Source organism: Vigna unguiculata, chromosome 3, assembly GCF_004118075.2.
Source record: "Vigna unguiculata cultivar IT97K-499-35 chromosome 3, ASM411807v1, whole genome shotgun sequence".
Classification (NCBI taxonomy): Eukaryota; Viridiplantae; Streptophyta; class Magnoliopsida; order Fabales; family Fabaceae; genus Vigna; species Vigna unguiculata.
This window is the reverse complement of record NC_040281.1, coordinates 1,691,594-1,713,289: the sequence shown is the minus strand read 5'-3', so window position 1 is coordinate 1,713,289 and position 21,696 is coordinate 1,691,594. Positions and strand designations below refer to the sequence as shown.

At 28.1% G+C, this 21,696-nt stretch overlaps 2 protein-coding genes across 2 annotated transcripts; both read right to left on the bottom strand.

Moving 5' to 3' along the window:
- Positions 1-730: 730 nt before the first annotated feature.
- Positions 731-3,089, bottom strand: LOC114177425 (aldehyde oxidase GLOX1-like). Its single transcript, XM_028062758.1, has 4 exons — positions 2,449-3,089; positions 2,201-2,367; positions 1,683-2,126; positions 731-1,582 (listed from the first exon to the last, which is right to left on the bottom strand). The coding sequence occupies exons 1-4, from the start codon at positions 2,983-2,985 to the stop codon at positions 862-864; spliced, it is 1,869 nt and encodes a 622-aa protein (XP_027918559.1). The 5' UTR covers positions 2,986-3,089; the 3' UTR covers positions 731-861.
- A 2,704-nt stretch (positions 3,090-5,793) lies between these two features.
- On the bottom strand, positions 5,794-7,838 carry LOC114177309 (protein SPEAR1-like). The gene is made up of 5 exons (XM_028062595.1): positions 7,436-7,838; positions 7,258-7,341; positions 6,519-6,586; positions 6,315-6,396; positions 5,794-6,214 (listed from the first exon to the last, which is right to left on the bottom strand). Exons 1-5 carry the CDS (start codon positions 7,652-7,654, stop codon positions 6,098-6,100), a joined length of 570 nt encoding a protein of 189 aa, XP_027918396.1. The 5' UTR covers positions 7,655-7,838; the 3' UTR covers positions 5,794-6,097.
- Positions 7,839-21,696: the final 13,858 nt, after the last annotated feature.

The window sequence follows — 21,696 nt, the reverse complement described above, 5'->3', positions numbered from 1 at the left end:
CCTGTGGGGGCAATGTAGTTCTTTCACCTGAACAAAGCCGCAAATCTCCAAACCCAATTTCATAAGTCACAGAAAATCAAAATCTAAACAAAGTGAAGTTTTTCTTTCAAAGTTGAAACAGGGTTGGACAGGTATCTATGAATTCGGATTTACTTGTCTATGCCTCCTTAGGACATCAGCTATGGAAACTCATACCATAGTTCTTAAGCTTATAGTTTGGTTATAACTCCAGTATCAAGATGTACACACACACACGAATTGAAATTTATTTATAGTTATTCTAAATATATATAATTTTTTAGTTATATATATATATATATATATATACACACACACACACGAATTTAGGGAGAACAAACATTTCTACTTTTACTTATATTTAGATGTAGAGAGTATTGTTAATTGATTTACTTTCAACATTTGAAATAAAGAAAGATATATACATGTTGGAAATTGATATCGCGAAAGATGTACGTACGTGTAATTTAATGTAAAAAAAATAAAAAATTATTGTATTAAAATTAAAATAATTACTTGGGTGTCTTTCTACTAACATAGAAACGTGATTTCTCCCGTTAATGTGTTAATATATTTACAGACTATAAATAACGAAATTAAAAAAAAAATACTTAATAAGCATTGTTACGACTACGCAATAATAATGTATGGTAACTAGAAAGTTGAGATAGAATAAAAACACACTTCCAACTTGAGTATACCAATCAATGAAGAATTTGAATATTAAGATCATGAAAAGGAATACAGCCAAAGACAAGAAAAAGCACCTAATGTTTGTTTCCTTTCCATACATTTATGGAAAGGAAAATTTCGTCGTAATAATCCAAAAGATATTGTTTTGGTCTATTGTATGTTGACCCACATTCCCTTGCCAGGCAAGCCACGGTGAACAACAAATAACAAGTAGTAGCCAGGAGGAGCAACCACATTGGAAGGAGGAGCCTCCACTCTGAGCCTGTAAGAGCCTTCAAATTCTGTGATCAACTCGTAAATCTTAAGAAACAAGAGCCTTTGTCCCATGGAGAATCCATGAGTGGTGAAGGGTGGGGAATACATGGACACCTTAAGATCGTTCTGAGTCAACCCAGCTCCATCTTCCATTGAGAAACTAACCTCAAAGGAAGCACCATATATCAGCCCTTTCTGAGAAGCATCCTCGAAAATGTGTGGCCTAAACATGTCAAAATTGGGATCCAAGTAAGGAGGAGAGAAAGCCTCGACTCTAGTCTCAGTTGGGAACTTGTCCACATCCTTGTACGTATTGTGGGTGTTGCTTCCAGAAACCCAGATCTTGCCACTGGGAAGCACCGTGGAAGTAGAGTGGTACATTCTCGCAATGCTGCTTGGCGTAAGCACCGTAAACCTTGACCCTTTAGGCTCCTCCGGTTTGTACAACACGGGTGTGTAGTTAGGCATGTCAGCATCCCACCACGCAGACGTACCTCTGGTTGCACCATTGATCAGCAACAGTTCCCCATTGGGGAGCACCAGCAAGTCTCCCATGGTTCTCCCTGAAGGCATCAACTCGTTCTCCCACTCAGGAAATTCCTCCGTAATCACCAACCTATAGTATATAGTAATCAACAACTTTTTATGTCACTTTTGGATCAAACATTATTATATATGTATGTAGAAGTGATGTTTAATTAATGTGTAATTACTACCTATTACAGTCATGAAGAGCTGGAAGGAAAACTTTGGTTGTCTCGACAATGTGGAAGGCGTCGGGAATATTGCCGCCACAAACCATGACCTCAGCCTTGGGGTTTGGGTCGTCGAGGTTAATGGGGAGGAGGGCGGACATGCCGGAGGCGGGGTAGTTGCGGCTGCCACCGGGTAAGACGGGGAAGGTGCGAACGATTTTGTGGGAGTTGGGGTTGAGAAGAACGGAGCGGTTGTTGGAGAAGATGAAGAGGTTACCGTCGGTGGAAAGATGGACGAAAGGGTAGAGATTGTTTTCGTCAATGTCTGCGGTTTCGGATAAGAAGGGGAAGTAGAAGGTTTTCTCACTCCTTTGGCCTTCTGCCGGAACAAACTCATAGCTATATGATTTGCGCCCTCCTATCAAAATGAAGTCTCCGTTTGGAAGCATTTGTTGAGTTGAATACCTAGTCATAAATTTCAGATAAATGATTTCTGTTTTGTGAAAATGGTGATGTATATGAACAAGGTAGGTTGGTACCATCTATCTGTTGCTAGAACGTTGTCGTATTCCCTCCATTCACAACCATCACAGTAAGGACCCATGTATCTAATGCTTTTCCCTCCGGTGGAAAAACCACCGGTACTAATGAAGGTACCATCAGATCTAACCCCTCCACTGGAGCACCATGGATCTCCCTGTGTTACCTGCGTCCAAGTTCTCCATTTGTGAAAGAAAACTCTGATCATGATAACAGAACAACAACAAACTTATCCGAAGAAACACACCTGTATTGGCCTAACTTGGTTTGTCTCGATGTCGTATTCGACTGCATGAGCAAAACAATCGTATTTGTCTTCTGTGGAGCCCCTATCTCTGTATGGAACGCATGGGGTTCCTTCAGGTAATCTAATCCTAGAGGTGCGATAAACTTTGGCATCATAGACGATGATCTTGTTTGTGGGTAACAAGTTGATGTGCATGGCTGAAACACCTGCATTTTCCGAAATCAACTCCCAATTTCCAATGGAATTTATCTGGAAAGGAGGCTTAATTTCTTGAGCAGGTTGAGGGAAAGGAAAGGGTGGGAAGAAGGGAATGGGTGGGGGCTCAGAAAAAGATGGAAAATCTGGAGCAGGTGGTGATTCAGAATACAAGGGATTTTGAGGAAATAATGACTTTTGGTCTTGGTACTCGGAAAGGTGGGGTTCATGGCGAAGATGGTGAACACGAATTTTGTGTTTGTGCTTTCTTTTGTGTTTGGCTTCAGCCACAACAAGGAACAAGATAGAGAAAATAAAAAGAACCTTGAGATGGTTAATCATGATTGGTATACGTGAGGAAGTTTAACAAAGGAAGCACCAGAAACACCTCCGCACACGGCGTGTTAAAGCCGGTGTGTGTGGGTTTCTGGTTTCCGATGATTCCTTTGTTAAATCCTTCCTAATTTTTCCTTTGCATCCATGGCCTTTTTATATTGTTGGGAAAAAACGCATTTTCCAAAATAGAAAATGATTTGAAGGAGTCACCTTAAATATAGTTGCCTTTTTTTTTTTTTTTTTTTTAAGTTTTGCACTTATAACCATAAACTTCATGATAGTTATTATAGATGACATAAAGAGAAACAAACAAAAATAACTAAATACAATTATACATTACTCAATGATAAAGGCATAAAGATAATGAAACAGTAAATAATTTGAACCATTTAGTATATAGATTCCAGTTTTACAGTATTAATTATCGAAATTAAATAGGAAAAATGAATAATTGAGTAAGAATATCAAACATATTGGAGAAATAATATATGATGAAAAATAATTAATTATTATTTCTTTCCGCTATAAAGATTTACTATAATTGGTACTTTTCATTGCCGGGAACATGTGATAAGTTTTGTAAAATAATTATTATTTGTGAATAAAATTGTCAAGTTTTGCTATTAAAATAAGAAGAGCCCGATTAATTAGAGCATAATGCAGAGCTAATTATCTAATTAATCAGATATTCTTCTTTTAGCTATTTCTCTACAGAGTAATCTAAATTAAAGCAACATTTACTTTAGTTTGTATTAAAAACAAAAAATTATACTAATTCTTAATTTTCCTCGTACGATTTCAATTGTTGTTTTACTTTTCTTTTTATTCTCCGGATAAAATATGCACATAAATTACATACACGACTTTATCCGTGTAATAAATTGCCAAAAAATATGTATATTAAAAAAAATGATAAGCTTACCGGTTCTTAATCCAAATTTATTTATTTATTTATGTTTCAAAATTTATTGAATATATATTGACGCTGGTGATTTTTCTCCGTGACTCCTTAAAAATATTTTTTTTTCTTTGTCTCCTCTCAGTTAAACAGTAAAATTTAATATTTTTACCATATTTCCTTTCACTTTCTTTCCTTTTTCAGATATTTTCATTTGAATTAAAAACAAAAATGATTCGAAACACAGTTGAGAATCTTTCTAAAATTAAAATGGTCACAGTCAACTTTTTGGATTGAAGTCATGCATGTCCCACAGAATTTATTAGGTATATACGCTGGATTATGATGCACCATGATAATACTCACTCGACACAATCAAATATATATATATTTTTTTAAATAGCAAAATTTAAACGTACATATATTGATGGAGGCAGTGAGTGGTAATGTGATTAAAAGGAGCAATATTTTTTGCATGACCCAACAAATCATGGAGATAGGAAGAAGCAAGCCATTATGATTACTTTGTTTTATCTACACAATAGCATCATCCACTAGTAGTGCTTTCTATTACTGTCACTTATCTTTTCACTTGCTTCACACTAAATACAGCTGTTTTTCCAGCATTTACCACTGGATCTTCATTCATTCATTCACACCGTACATAAACATATATAGTACGGAAAATTTGCAAAAGTGGCAAAACTTTATGCTAATCTCCATCTGCATAAACAGCCAGGCATTAACACTGTTGCATTTCTGCAACTCACATCACAATTGTCCCCTAACCATTCAGACATCTATATTAATTATGTCTTAATTTTTAGCTTCAATAATTATATCCATCTTTTCCATACCTAAAACTGCACTTATTAAAGTCATCCACACTCTGCAGAACCACGTTAACAAACATATACCTAACACTTCCTTCCTATAAAAGAAAGTAACCGACCAAATTTTCCATGTCTATAAGTAGAATCACTAACCTTAATTCGACATTGAATCACGTTTCAGTTTCAGAGTTTTTCTTTATCAGCAAATATATTTAGCTGAGACACTAGGTATACCTCAAACCTTGTTAATGACTAATCATTGCACTAAGTGATTTCAGTTTCAAAGGGGCATGTGAAGACTTCTCTTCTCTCCCTTGAATCTTTTCTGCTTTACATTCCCTAATCTGATTGAAATCGTGTCTGTTCGATACTGCAACTATTTGTAGTCAGATCAAGCTTCTCAACTGAGGATTAATCGATCCCACTAAAAATAAAATTAATTTATAATAAGTGAATATGATCTTCTAAACTGATTTTGTAAATACGAATTTAAGTTTAAAATGCATTTTCTAACTAATATTAAAATTATATTTAGAGTTGACAGAAGAAATACAAACTTATTTCCTTTTATTTAATTTAATGATATTTTGACTTATTTTTAATTAATTATTTCAATCATTTTTTAATTATTTATTTTAATAATTTTTAGTGGTGTAATGTGATAATTTAAAAATAATTGAAATAATAAATTAAAAGTGAATTAAAAATAATTAATCAAAATATCATTATCTATTTAAGTTTGTTTGATATTTCTTGGAACTTTCCTTTCATTGTCCACTGTACTACAAAATATTTGTTTCATTTTCATATTTCTTTAGTATGAATTACAAAGCCATCAATTCATCTCTTCCCACTTTCAACGTGTCTTAAATGAGATGGTAAGAGGTGATTCTTTAACAATTCATCTCTTTCCACTTTCAACTTGTCTTGAATCAGATGGGAAGAGGTGATTCTTAAACAGAATTGGATTGATCGCGTTTAAGAAAAAGTTAACAAGAGACTTAAAATATAAAATAAAATGAAAACAAATTATAGAATGAAATTGGGAAATAAAAAAGCAAGAAAAATGTTAAACACCACATAATACTGGTAAAAAATAGTACACTATAATTAACTTCTAACAAACTATAAGTAATTACCAGCATTATAGCTTTTCAAAGAAAAAAGATGAACCTGTCTCTACCCGTTCCGTGGCTACTAGGTTGTACGGGTTTTGGTTGATGGGTTGATACAACTCACTCATATTTCTTTTTAGGTTAAGTGGAGTAACACATATATATATTGGCTTGTTCACCTATATTGTGGTTTTCCATTCTAATTTTGTCAACAAACAAAAGCATTACAATTGATCATATAAGAATACATCACTGCTTTCATCAATGGCAGTTCAAAGAGATAATCTGAGCTCTAAATCTAGTTTTTGAGAATCACTACATTCCGAGTTCTGACTGCTTGACCCCACAGAACCATTCCTGAGCTTCCTTCTATCTACCTCTAGCGGGTCCTAGTAATAGAGGGAAAGAAACATCGTAAGATCATTTAGAAATTAATTTACTGATCAAATTCAAATTTCTGCATGGAGGCACTTCTAAAAATTTCCTTACATTTAGGTTTATAAAGGGTCGAGTAACGTTGTTGGATGGAGCAGAATACTGGCTCTCAAAGATGTCGTTGGCGGTTTCCCATCTTTGTTTCAGAAAACAAAAAATTACATATCAGCAACAATTCATCTTTTATATAAACACACTCTTTTTGCTCTCATCAATGGCAAGAATCGCTCGATGCATAGCCGAAGAAGAATTAAGTACCTTGCTGTATTAGTTTGCTCAGAATCTCCATATCTGATATTTGTTTTTTGATATTCGGATATGCCCATCTGCACAACCAAACCATTTCTGTCAAAATTGCAGGATTTCTTCCAATCCAACTCACTCTTTTTCATGTATTGGTAAATTTATCACATACTTGCACATTTTATGAAGAAAAAAAAAAGAAAATACAAGAAACTACTTGTACTTTATATATTGCAACTTGAAAAAAAAAATAGATGTGAGATTAGGTAACAGTGAGTAACTCTCCTCCACTCGTTATATATATAATGGTTTTGGTTCTGATTCAGGTACCAGAACTCAAAGATTCGTCCCTCGTCGCCTAGGGTTAGTACTTGTTGTAAGTTGTACTACATACCCTTTATAAAGTAGTACTTTAATTCAAACTCAACTAAATAAAGAGGACAGCAGTTCAGAATTAAACTATTATAATGCCAAGTTTGTGTATCATATAAAAAAAATTTAAAAGGTATATATATATATATATATATATATATATATATATATATAATCAACCATCTTGTTGCTTCGCGTGCTATGCATTTATATACTGTGCAGTTGCATAGATTGACTTTTTAGTAAATGCTAGGTGAAAAATATGTGCGGAACATGTCACCCACATAACGAAAGAATGAGAGTTAAAATAGGTAAAACTATAACCTTTAAAGTAAAAGTTTAAAACCAATTGGTATTTAAGAAAAGCCAAAATTACACCTACCATGATGTTTGGTTGGAATCCATAGGAAGCTGCATATGATGATGGCACCACCGATGAATATGGTATTTGCACTCTTGGATCTTCCTGAGAAATAATGAAACTCCGTTATTGAATTAAAGGAATTAAAAAAAGAGTATTATTTGAGAAGAAGAAGAAGAAGAAGAAAATGGAGGTTTACGTTGGTGAAGGTGGAAGGATAAGGGCCATGGAGAGAAGAGTGATGATAGCCAGAGGCCATTTGACTGTGTAATCTGATTTTCTCCAATTGAGCAACACCAAGTCCTCTCTGTGGTTGCTTAGGCTTGTCTGAGTTGTTCTTCTTCCCTTTTCTTGAAGAAGAGGCACTTGATCTTTCATTTCCAAGGTTTGGTTCTCCGAAATAGCTGCTGCTATCCATCTCTGGTTTTTGTTTTGATGTATACGATGTTGTGGTCGAATGATGAAGTGGGTTTGGTCTGAGTCGAAGAAAAGTTTTTGTGGGTTGTGATGATGGGAAAGGAGAGATCTGAAATGGTGCTTTTAAACTGCTTGCAGCGGAGGAAGTATGCGTATTGCATCGCTGGATGAGATTGTGTATAGATTTCAATGTTATATATACGCCTAAATCTTTTCTCTTCGCTCCAGATCTTCTTTATATTTTTTATCATTTATATATTTATAATAATCATTACATAACCATTTAATTATTAATTCTTCTACCATCTATTATATACACTTTCGACACTGTTTCTGAAAGCGATTGTCTCCCATTTAATATCTCAAATAGATAACCCCTATTGTATCATAATGTGCACCCACGCGCTCCACATATGATACAATAACAACCCACACAAATTAATCTTCATTATACAATTATATATGGATAGAGAGTGCTGTTAAATATTTTTAAAAATATATATATCATAATAGCCTTGTAACAATTATGTGTATGTGTGATCATTAAGTTAATAGCAAGATACACCTACACATTATTGTTTAACAAATATAAAAACAATTATGTGTATCTGTCAACGAATGTGTTGTATTTTACGTTATTAGAAGGTAAAAATTAAGAGCTGAAATCTTAGTTAAATTAAAGTAAATAAAAAGTGCTAATATTGAAAAACACTTATTTAATATTGATGGTCAAATAAACTTCGGAACTATTAGAAAAAAATATACATAGAAAAGTTAGCTAAAAATATATTAGTCAGACAAAATAATTGTTATTCTTTAAAGGAAAAAATGTGTTTTTGTCCCTCAAGTTTGACACAATTTTAGAAATGGTCCTTGGTCGAAATATGGTTACTGTTTGGTCCTTGTACTTTGAAAATCATGGTTTTTAGTCCCTATTTTTGGACGACGTTAAAAATAACAAATAGCGTGCCACGTGTTATTTATTTATTTATTTTAAAAAAACTAGTATTTTTCACAAAAACTAGAAAAAAATATGTTTTTATCCGAAGTTTGAACTTAATTTGAAAATGGTCCCTGGTTGAAACTTGATGACTATTTAGTCCCTGCACATTGAATAATAATTATATAATAATAATACTATAATAATAATAATAATATATAATTATTAATAGGATTATTATTATATATAATAACAATAATAATAATTATTATTATATATAATTATTAATAATATTAAAATAAATAATAATATTATAACTATTATTAATATTAATAATAATTACATCATAATAATATATCAGTAATAATATAAATAATAATTAATAATATTAATATTATTAAAAATATAATTATAGTATTGATATATAATTATTAATAGTATTAATATTATTATTGATATATTAATATTATTAATATATATATATATATATATGATAATGTTATTATTAACAATTATATAATAATAATATTATTATTATAAAATGTTATTATTATTAATAGTAGTAGTATTATTATGTTTTAACAATGATTTTGCATGTGCAGGGATCAAACTGTGACCAAATTTGAACTAGGGACTATTTTCAAATTAAGTTCAAACTTCAGGTATCAAAAACCTATTTTTTTTTCAGTTTTTGCGAAAAGCGTCGGCCAGGCCGACCTGGCCGATCCTAGTTTTTTTTTATATATAAAAAATTAAATAATACGTAGCACGCCGTTTTTTATTTTTAATACCGTCCAAAAATAGGGACTAAAAATAATGCTTTTGAAAGTACATGGACCAAATAGTAACAAAGTTTCGACCATTTCTAAATTGAAGTCAAACTTGAGAGATCAAAAACATATTTTTTCCTTCTTTAAAAAATGGGATTATTTAGTTAAAATATCGTTATGTTGGAATGGAGAATTTAAATTTATATTGATGAATACGTCTCATTTCATTTTTTTTTTCAAATTAAAGATTACATGGGATTCTCAAGAGACCATGCTGGATTTATAATTAAACTTGCAATTTAAATGATTGATTTTGGTGTAATTACTATAACTTACATAATATCACTGTAATGTAACTTTCATTTCAAATTTTGTGAAAATTGACCAAAAAGATAATTAAGTGGTTTTTACTTTCGTATCGAAGTATACATTAAGTTTAATTTTAATACACATAAATGGAATATTAAACAATTTTAGATTAATGTTAAAGATTTATAGACACGATCCATGTATAAGAACGTTTACTCTAATAATAGGTTTTAGAATAAAATAGTCCAACAAAACTTAATTTAATAGTGCAAAAAGGAGTATAACATGGTTATTGCCCAAACTTAAAAACTTATTTTATTATTTAATTTGTTAAAAATTTGTTTATTATTAAAATATTTAGAATAAATTACATTGATTATTTTATTTTTTTAACATTTATATATCTTTACAGGGGATACTCAATACGCAATGTGATATTTTTAAATAATTAAAAAATTGTGTATTATATAAAATATGTTAATGTATTGTAATTAATTAATGATGAAGAGATTCGAAATAAATTGGTAAAACTTTAGTTGTTTATTTGGATTAGACAATTAAAAGTGAAAAAAAATGGGAAAATGAAAAAAAAAGTATCGAGAATGAAATTTAGATTAAATAAAAAAAATTGAGGAGAAAGTGATATACTTTTTTTTTTCTAAAACAGTCCATCGTCACTATTATTATAGTTAAAATCATAAATATTAATAACATATGAATAATAATCAATAATGTATTATATATATATATATATTAAAATATTTATGATAAAATATATAGTTTATTATATCATTTTTAATACATACTTTTTTTCATTTCTGTGTGAAAAAATGTAACATTTTTTTTAGTTATTGTATTTTTCAGACATATTATCAATAGAAATAAACAGGAACCTAATGTCTCTTTCTTGATTCTTATAAGAAAAAAAGGTTAATAGTGTAATTGTATATAATGCATGCAAATATTTAATCTTATTATGTAATTATACATTGTGACATTTTCTCTTTAACTTTCTAACTAACATCATTCGTTGAAAAATGGGCATAATGTTATCAGTGAGAAAACAGACGAAAAAGGCCACATGAGATATACTTTCACAATTAAAGAATCGCATTCAACATTTTAATAATTAAGGAATGCTGTTGAAAAAAAAAATAAAAAAATAAAAGAGTAATTTAAGATTTTATTTATATTGTATTCTTGTCTCTATTTTGCAATCTGGTTTCACACCCTTTTCAAAGGTAAAAAAAATATTTTGAATTTATCTTTTAATCGTATCTTATTTATCGGCTATTGTATTTTTTAAGATACTAATTTTATATATGACTATTTTAATTACACCTAATTGTGTATGTGACATAGCTTTAAGTGGGTTCTACTTTGCATGTGGTTTCCTAGTTCACTGTCAATATTTGTCTCTGCTGATCGATAACACACTAAACTCAAAAGCCACAGCTGTAAATTCCATAACCATCTAATTAACAAAGGAAAAGTAAAATAAATTTAATGACAAATACAATTTAAACAGAAACAACGAATATAAATATAAAAATATTAAACTAATTTTGTACTTAGAAATATTATGAAAACATAAGAGGATATATAATTTGTTGTGTAAAACTAATGTTCCCTTTTTAAACAGTATTGATATATATTATAGTATTATAGTAATAGTAATAGTAATATTAATGATAATAATATTAAGAATGTATTAATGTGGTTATAGTTAAGAGTTGAAATAGCAAATCTAAGTGAGCTGTTTGACGCATGATTTGTGGGGTCATATTGAGTTGTTTGTGTGGTGGAAAGTGAGAATCCCTAATTTGTTAGCCAGACATGTGAACCCCTTCAAATCACAACAAACCCCACCAAATATGTCATTACTTCCTTAAGCACCATAAATCACACTCTACCATCCAAAACTACTACACTTAAACAAAATTAATATTCTAATTCAAACAATAATATTTTATATCATAACTTTAGATTTTAACTCATTTTTTTAATGCTTAAAATTTACACTTCATGTAACTTCATATTTCTTTAAACTGTGTAAGAGATGAGTTTTTATATTTAAATAAATTTTAAATAAATAAGTATGAGAAAGTTTCTAAATAGGAGTTAAATATATATTTTCTATATTATTTTAAATTCTCTTATAATGAGAATTAGAGAATATTTTAGACTACAAAAAAAAAATTATAAAATAAATGCTTGAATATTTTATTATTAAAGAAACCTCTATCTCTCTAAAACAGTTTCTCTAAAACTTATTTACCATCTCTCGAGAATTATGATTCAATCTTTCATTTATATTTCTTCACCGATAAAAAAAAAAAAAAATTCAAGCATACATTAGTGTATGACACTGTTCTGCACATTTCCTCTATTGAAAATATAAATTTATGAATAAAAAGCTATTATTTTTTTTAACAAATTACCAAATAATTATGTTTTTAATTTTATGTACAATTTGCAGCATCTTATATAAAGAGAAACTAAATGTATAAATATTCACTACTCGGTATAATCATTTACAACTCTTATAGTTTTTTTTTAAATAAATAAATTTCACATAAGCATACAAATACATATATATATATATATATATATATATATATATATATATATATATATATATATATATATATATATATATATATATATATATATATATAAACAATTGAAATCTTAATATACATTACTCGAGCAATTTAATTTTAGACTTAGTTTATGAATATGTACACTATTTGTTAATATATTCGGTATAATTATAACAGATCGTTAAATTAGTCACAAATATAACTGTAAGTTATCATTAGGTATATACAAATATATGCATATCAAACCATTTAGATCTTGATTTACTACATTTTTATTAATAATTAAAAGTTGAAATACTTCTTATAGCAGCAAAAATGAAATATGATCGAATAGGAATATCTTTTGATTTACTAATATTGAATAATATGACAAAATCTTAAAAATGGTACGAGAATCTTATAACTATATGAGAGAAAACAACTGAGAGAAAAAGGAACTGCATGACACAGAAGAAAGAAAAAAAGATTTTACATTATTAGTTAGCGATCAATTTTTATTAAAGAATCTAACCTACTAGTTTTAGTAAAATCTCTTTTTTTACTATATTTTTTATCTTCACAAAATTTGAATACGCCTCACTTAAATGTTAGTATTAAAAAAATGATAAAATTTCATATTGATAAAAGAAAAACATATCATTATCTAATATTGTCTATATCATTTATTTATTTACACTTATTAAAACAAAGGTTTATTTCTTGTATACTCTTTGCATGATTTATTTTGATGTAATGAGAAAGCAATTAATGAATTATAGATTAAATAATTAACTCTATGTGATTTTTAATTCAGAAAATAAGAAAAGAATAAATTACAACGGTGATTTGATTTCCCTAATATGAAAATTTACTTCAAGATATGTTGGTCCCCTAAGACTTGTTCATTGGGATAATTACTAGTAATATTAATTATATTGTCCACGAAGCAGTGCGATAAGATAATTAAGTCTACTAACTCATCATTACTTTAATGAAAACATATACTTAATTAATAAACCCAGTCTTGAAACAGATTATTGGCCACTTTTTTCCCCTGGAATCAAACTAAGGATGATAATTAAAAACCCACCACATTAATTATAATGCTAGAGTGCGCCATAAGTTTAGGTCGTAGTACTTTCTAATATTGTATTTTACAAATGACCTATGTACAAAATTTAGTACGCGATTTGGATCTGCAATATTTATATTGACGCTGTGGTAAGTTTAAATTCGAGTATTGTAAATTAAAAAAGGTGGTCTTTCATTCTCAATATAGTGAATGTTGGCTTAATAAGTATGTCTTTAATTAAAATGCATTAAGAGTGTGGTATTGTTTTTTTATGTTGCTCCTTAATAACTAATTATAACATAGAAAATTATTTTTTCTAATGTTTCAAAAATATTTTAAAAACCAAATATTATTATTATTATTATTATTATTATAACAATGTAAAAGAATTACACCGATAACAATTAAACTCAATTAGTAAAATGATTGACAACCAAATTAATTCAAATGTGTGGCCACAGATAATATGGTTTCAGCAAACCAAAATCTCGTGTACATAAACTTGGCCTTAATTACTTTCCTTATGGTACATAAGTTAAATAAATTTATTAAACCACTAATAGAATCGCGCCACTTAATTAAATGGTTTAGAATTTTTGTTTTTCTAGTGCCCTTATAAAATTTGTTTCTGATTAATTTAAAATATATTTTTTTAATATCTCCGTAATTTATAACAGTTAAATATGATTGGTATTATCCTCAGCAAGTTTGCATTGCAATGGTATAACAAGGAATCGGTCGTTTGTAATTTTTTATTTGTTTATGGAAGTTAAAAAATATAATAATAAAGTTATAGAATTTTTTTTATTAAAAATAGTTGTTTCTCAAACAAAATTTTATTAAAGTATATTTTTTATAAATATATTTAAACTAATTTTATTTTATTTATTTTTATTATAATTTAAATATAATAATACATAACTAAAAAATAATTAAAAATGAATTTAATTTTATACAAAATCCAGAAAATTAGATGAATTTAATACACTCTTTGTTCAACATGATAATTCGATTTTGTTATATTGGAGTAAAAATGTTGTATGTTGTAAAATTTTTCATATGTAATAATATTATTTTAAAATACCTAATTACACTTCATATCACTTTAATAATTGCTAAGACATTAAAACATGTAACGAACTGTTGCTGTTGATCAAATGATACATTGATGTGACTTATAATTAAATAATTAAAAAAAAAAAAAAAACATAGCATCTCATCGATCATCTTTGTTTCTGTCACCATGTCACTGATGCGAAAGATTATTAATTAATGTTTTTTTGTCTTAGACATTTTCTTTACTTTGGAACTATTTTCTTCATCTTCCTTTTATCTATTTTACCAGTTTTTTCATCTTTAATTTTAAACATTATATTTCTGGTTACCATATACATGTGGTTAATTACAACACCAAAACTTTATTTGTAAAACATATTAATTTCAATATATTCGGATACTTTTACTTACCTTTTTTTTTTCTTTTCTTATATATCACTTGCATAGCAGAAGTGATAAGGTAGGATTACAGTAATATGCTTTCTGTATAAATTGAGATGGAGATATATGAAAATAAGTTAAAAATTCATTAATGTTATGTAATGTTTTTTTATCATTTTCTAAGGAATACATGATAAATAAGGGGAGTTTTGATAAATTTGCATTACTTTAGATTAATTTGAACTTGTGTTGAAATTGAATATTAAGATGAATTGAAAATTTTCAAGGTTTAGTAGATTTTGGAGTTGTTGATTAGTTTTAACTATAACTATAACTAGTTTATAATTAGATTAGTTGTAAAGAACTATAACTAGTTTATAATTAGATTAGTTGTGTGGGATTGTAAGTAGGGTTTTTTTTTATCAGCAATAATAAATATAAATTAAAGAAGGAAAGAGAAAAGAGAAAAAAAATGATATTTTCATTTACAAGAGTAAATAGAGATAACCATTCATAAAATAAAAGAACACAAGACATATTTTAACCGAAATCATACTAATATAACACAGCTTTGTTTTTGATTGATAAAGAAAATAATTATCTTTAATTAAAGTTGTTTTAAACTACAACAATTTTTATTATTTTTTTAAAAATTATCCAAAAGTTGACATTGGAAAAAAATTGTTTTATATCATAACTTTTTCGTTATGAAGTCGTGCTATTATATGGTACGACTTATCTAACCTCAATTTTTTAAAAACTTACACAATTTTAATAATTTCATAATAAAATTATGATAAAAAAAATCATTGCAAAGAGTGGGTTTAATTAATTATTTAAAATCCTTTATAACATCAAATGTTTGACCTTAGAAGCTTTAAAAATATATTGAGAAGAAGGTCGTGACGTTTTTATAAATTCTTAATAAAATAATGTGTGGTCTAAAATGTTGTAGAAGGAAATTACTTGTGTGAATTAGTTCTCCTACTTCCTTGTGATGCAAGGCATTGAATAATCAGCTGCTTAGATAACGTGTATCAAAAGCTAACAAAAACTACTAATTTCTGTTGAATTTACACGTACCTTTATTTCTTTCAGAAGTATAAAATTGTAAGCTCACCATTTAACTATTTCTAAATTGAAAGAGATTAATATGTGTTGTAATAGGAAAAACACGAGACAAGTAAAAAAAAAAACGATAGGGAGTCCACGCGTGTAAAAATTGTAATTAAATGATAATCTAGAAATATTAAACTGAGGATTCATGATAACAAATTAGTCTTATATAAATATTCTTTAGTTGATAATTTTATTTGTTTGCGACTGACTGTTACTAATGTATATTTTAATTGAGATATGTTTGCACTATTAAAGTAGTAAAAAAATGCATAAAATCAATATGAAGATGAAGATGTAAATATTATATTATATTGATGATGAAGATGTAAAATAACAACATCAACAATAATATGCTGTACTTAATTATTTTAGTATAACATTTTATTACGAAAAATATTTAACTCTTTTGATAATTTTTTGGGTTGGTCTGTTTAGAGCGATTGAAGTAAGTCAGTCTTCAATTATCGTTAATAAATTAACTGTGATAAAAACTAAATAATTAAAAATTAGTGGTTTTAAATTAGAAACAGATTTGTTTAATTGCTTGTTATTACTCTATTCCATATTTTCATCCTCCAAACTAAATGCAATTTATATTCTTTTATAAGTATTACTCTATAGTGTATTCCGTAGATTCTTGCCTTTTATCTCCTACTACTGCTTTTCCGCTTTGCCTACTTTCTATTGTTTTCCTGCCACTACACTGTCTTATTGTTTATCTGTTTAAAATTTTCTTTAATGGATAACATACAGCCAACTCTATTCCATATTTTCATCCTCCAAACTAAATTGCATTAAATAGTGATAGAACATAAGTTCATAGTTGAGCTTCATGGAGAATAACCAAGTGAGGGTTTAAAGTACTGAGGATCGGGCTATCAGTTTTACTGTGTACATCAATTTTTGATTCCAAGTCTAATATAAAATTATTATCGATCATCATATATACTAAGTATTGTCTCTTTTAGAGTGAGTGTTTCCATTACTAAAATTTTTTATATTTTATGGAACTTTTCTTGTAAATTTATTAAAAGAATTTACAAGAAAAAACTTATTTTTGTCATTTTTAGAAAAATTTTAATTGACAGATAACCTTCGTGAATAATTATGTTTTACAAAATTTTATGTGAAGTATTTTATAAAAAATATTTTGTAAAAAAAATTGATAACAAATTTTTGTAAATTATTTTTCATACAAAATTTGTAAGTATTTTTTATAAAAAAAATTTCAAAACAAAATTGATAGAAATTATTTATTTTTTAGTAGTGTTGTGTTCGTCATTATTTTATCGTTAAAAAATATATAAAAAGTGAAAAGAGATAAAAATATTTAAATTGTCTTATGTTAGACTTATATATATATATATATATATATATATATATATTAAGACGTGTTATAAACTATTAATAATAATATAAATATATAAATATAGTTAAATTTTGATATAAAGTGAAAATAATTGGATAAAACATATGTTATATATGTAATGATAACGTAAACCGACTTATGTATGGAAGACAAAGGAAAGTGGAAAAGGACGTTTGGGTATCTATTAGTGATTTTGTGGACACATGCAAACTTAACTTCCCTTCCATTATTCCACTCCATTCCCACACCCAAAACGCTAACTTCCTAACTCAACCAACGGGTCCCATATCCACACACAATCCCTCACAATCCCATATTATATTAGATTCTTGCTTTATCTTCTTTTTTTTTTTTTTTTTATTAGTATTATTATTATTGATTTCATTAACACACACACGGGAACTTGAGCCTACCTCTCCTCATGGTTAAGTTAACACACACAATTAATGCATGCATCTCCCTTCTGTCACTAACTTTTTAATCTATTTTATTAACATCATCCACTCATCACTAATTACATAATCAACGTTGACTCCTTTTCATTTCTTGAGTTAACCCTTCAATCCTAGCTCTATCTTTCCACTCTTATAGGATTTTCTTTTGAAAATCTCAAATGCTTCTGCTTTAATGCTGTATGATTATAAATCAAACAGTTGCTTTTAGATATAAAAACTTTGAAGTGAAGCATGTTTTACAATTCATCAAATATGCTTTTCTTTTTGTTGACAAGGAAAGTAACTTAAATAATTTACGCATCTTGGTATAAACTATAGTCCATCTTCAGCAAGTGGCAAATGCACATATTTTATAAACCTAAAACTGATGAGTTTGCTGTCACAACAAGTGTTTTGGATTTCCAAATAAAAAACTACCTTCCACTTAAAACCTTGCTGCTATAGATCTCTATTTCTTGAGATTCTTAAGCAATAGTTCGATGTCCACGGAATACATGTTTTGCTTAGGTGTAAGATTTTCACACAATGTATATAAAAACCAGAAAAAGTCTCAAAATTTGAATAAACTAAAAGTATTGGCACAACTGGAACACGTCCTTGGAAACTACAAGGAAAGGGTCACATGGTGAGAGAAACTGCAGAAATTCAAGACTTGGATTATATAAAATTTTTGGTTTGGTAAGGTCCCACTTATTACTTGGAAATGTGGCAATATTAATGTGAGTGGTCCTCCTTTTCTCCTAACCGCATATAAATGCAGAATTTATTGATTCAGAAAACCAACATCCCAAGTGCTCACATGATCTATCTTAGATATTGTTTGATACAGTTGAGTATGATCATATCAGACATGATTGTATCTGAGATCTTAATTTCTTTGCTATGTGCACTGTATGTTCATTACACTACTGTCTTCTTTTATCTTCCTAAGGATCAATCACACCATAAAGGAGCGTTTTAAGGTAGTGGAGGGCATCAGAATAAGATTCTTTTTCTTCATTTTTTTTACTTTAATTTAGTTTTGGTTTGCTAAATACTGGGAAGATTCAATGGCACGAGTATATATTGGTTACTGGCATAATCTTTCAGGGGAATTATAGTATTCCTTTTGCTGTTATCCATCACACGAGCTTTTCAGAGTTTATGGCACCATATGATCGATTTATCATAAGAAATCTCTAGCTTCAGCATTTCATCAAACACGTGTTGAGCAAAAATAAAACATACCTGTGTTTTAGACTATAGTATTAATTTGGTAGTTTTCTTTTTTAATCAAAAACAAAGAGAAGAGGTTTAAAATAGTAGTTAGAATTTGTTGAGGCATGAAGAGTCAACCAAAATGAGTCATGGATGACATATAATTCCTCTGCTTTTCACGTGTCATTGAGACTTGTTCTGATTTTGAATAAAAGAAAGTATCTGCTTTTAAAGTTGTGTTTGAAGAAGAGAGTATTAATTTAACGCAATGATCTCTAGCACAGCGATCCATGATGTCATTCCACACATGCTCATCCATTATTTTATTGATTATGAGGTTGTTGAATTAATCCTTAGATTTTACCTTACCCAACATAACCAATGCATACTTTCCCATAAAGATTTCCCTCCATGCATGCATGTGATCACACTATTCAATTTTATAGCTTCCCATATCTTGGTTTTGCAGTTTTTTATGTCCTTTTATTGCATTCCAATTGTGTTTGTGCGAGTTAAAAATAATAATAATAATAATAATAATACAACTTTTTTTTTCTCTAAAATATGAAGAACATGACAGAAAAGTACTTAGCGACATATCCTATACAATCGTAAACTGTTAATTGCTTCTTAAATCTAGTTAAGTGGATTTGGTAAAATCTACGAAAAACGAAACCAATAATGTAGGAAGATCTTGATGATTGGCTCAATGGGTAGCATCTACATCATCGCTATGATATAGAATTCGTCTACACTTTAATACCTTTCATAGTTTTATACTATTCTCAATCCATTCACTTGAATTCAATTCCAATATGTAAAAGGTCCATCAACTAATAATGCAAATAATTCATTGAATTTCAGCACAATCTAATATAAGAAATTCCTCAAATTAAAATTAAAATCATCTTCAAATTTAGTAACTCAACGAAAGAATAATTTCAAATTTCATTCCTCAAATAATTATTTTAATATGAAACCTTTTCTACAAACCAACAATATTACAATAAGCATTTCTAAACCATTCACAAAAATATACTCTTTACGTGAGATGATACACATGAATATAAACATCAAATTTATAATTAACAAATCTTAATTAAATTACCATAATTAACAAAGATGAATTCTTTCACCAAAAAAATCTGTCTACACCATAATTAACAAACAACCAATTAGTCCTATGAACATTTTTCTTCAATTTCTGTATATTTTAGTATGGGATTTTTTTAAATCTAAGACCCACCAGTTTTCCTTAACTCTTCTCCTTAATAATTCCTTTAAACTAAAGAACTTTATTCTTAATCTTCTACGTTATTTTCAACTCTCTGCTCCCAATTGTTCGCCTATGAAAATTTCACCAATTACCAAATAATTTGATAATCCAATTGTACAAAATTAATGATCATGATTGATGGAGTATCTATGTCTTATTAAAGCATTTTAATCAAGGAAAATGTTTTTTTTTTTACATTGTATGTATCACTTCACAGTCCATTTTTAAGAGTACTTTTGTCATTAAAAAAGTTAATTTTTGTATTTGTTAAAAAAAGAGGAAAATAATTGATGTAAAATATGTATAAATATTTGTTAGGTTTCAAAATATCAATCATTCCACGGACCAATTTTGTGAAACTTAGGTTGTACTTATTATAGCCCTCGAATCACCAAAGTATTTCCGGTTTGAAAAAAAAAATGTTTATAACATCACGTATTCTGTGAAATTCAACTAGACACAACAAATTAATTTCATATGATAATTAGTTTGAAAGTCATACGTAACTTGATTTATAATTAGTTGATAATATAAAATAAATTACACCTACAATAAGGTGCTCAGAAATTAACTTTAATTTCTTTTTTGGTGTTTTATTGTGATGTAAAATAAGTTTTCAGTAATGTTAAATTGGCCTCTTAATTTTTGTTAAGCTCAAACTTGAACACAATTCATTATACGGCTCGGTTATACTTTGGGCTTTTAATTGAAAAGCCCAACTCATTAAATTATTGGGCTGTAAAGCACGCATGACGAGCTATTTTGCTGTGATTTTGGTTTTGTCAGTTGGGATGATAAATATTATTTGAATATACTTAAAGAAACTTCTCAATAAATGCTTCATAAATAAAATAAAATATTTTTTTATTATAAAATAAAATAAAATTATACAGTTTTTCTTTTCTAAAATATTTATAGAAACTTTTCTAAATATATGTTCCTATGATTACATTATGTAAAATGTTGTCATATTAAAGTATATTAAATTGATTGTGGTAAAAATAATGAACGAAAAGGGAGAAATTGTAGGTTGGAATTTTTTATTAACAAAAACTAACATTAAGAACTGATTCTGTGGGAAAAAAAAGTGTTATCAGCTATTTATGTAAGAACGTGAATTTATATTTATGTTTGAATGTTACATGTTAAATTTTATAATGTCTCATTAACAACATTTTTAGAGATTAAAAGTTGTTAGTATTATACGGATTAATTTAGATACCAATTTATAAAATAAAAAATTATTGATTAATAAAATAGTTGTTATTATAAATAAATAATTGATAAATTTATTACTAATTAATTAGAAATTAATTTAGAAATCAATCTCTTTGGTAGCAAAAAGATAGGTAACTAATGTTTAGTGACCAATTTTGTTTTGTAACTAAAAACTTGATAACTAAATTTTAGAAACCAATTTAGAGAACAATTATAATTTTTTATTCTTGTGACTATTTTAATAACCAATAATTTTTTATTTTAAATTGGTCATTATGGTGAGTAATAATATTTAGTCA

What these genes read in the sequence shown, in the direction of transcription:
- LOC114177309 (XM_028062595.1), bottom strand. Translation starts at nt 7,654, where the DNA reads ATGGATAGCAGCAGCTATTTCGGAGAACCAAACCTTGGAAATGAAAGA. An exon ending in GATTCCAACCAAACATCATG is followed by an intron (nt 6,587 to 7,257) that starts GTAGGTGTAATT and finishes TTGGTTGTGCAG; the next exon opens with ATGGGCATATCCGAATATCA. An exon ending in GAGCAAACTAATACAGCAAG is followed by an intron (nt 6,397 to 6,518) that starts GTACTTAATTCT and finishes TCTGAAACAAAG; the next exon opens with ATGGGAAACCGCCAACGACA.
- LOC114177425 (XM_028062758.1), bottom strand. Translation starts at nt 2,985, where the DNA reads ATGATTAACCATCTCAAGGTTCTTTTTATTTTCTCTATCTTGTTCCTT. An exon ending in ACCAAGTTAGGCCAATACAG is followed by an intron (nt 2,368 to 2,448) that starts GTGTGTTTCTTC and finishes ACTTGGACGCAG; the next exon opens with GTAACACAGGGAGATCCATG. An exon ending in GCTCTTCATGACTGTAATAG is followed by an intron (nt 1,583 to 1,682) that starts GTAGTAATTACA and finishes TATATACTATAG; the next exon opens with GTTGGTGATTACGGAGGAAT.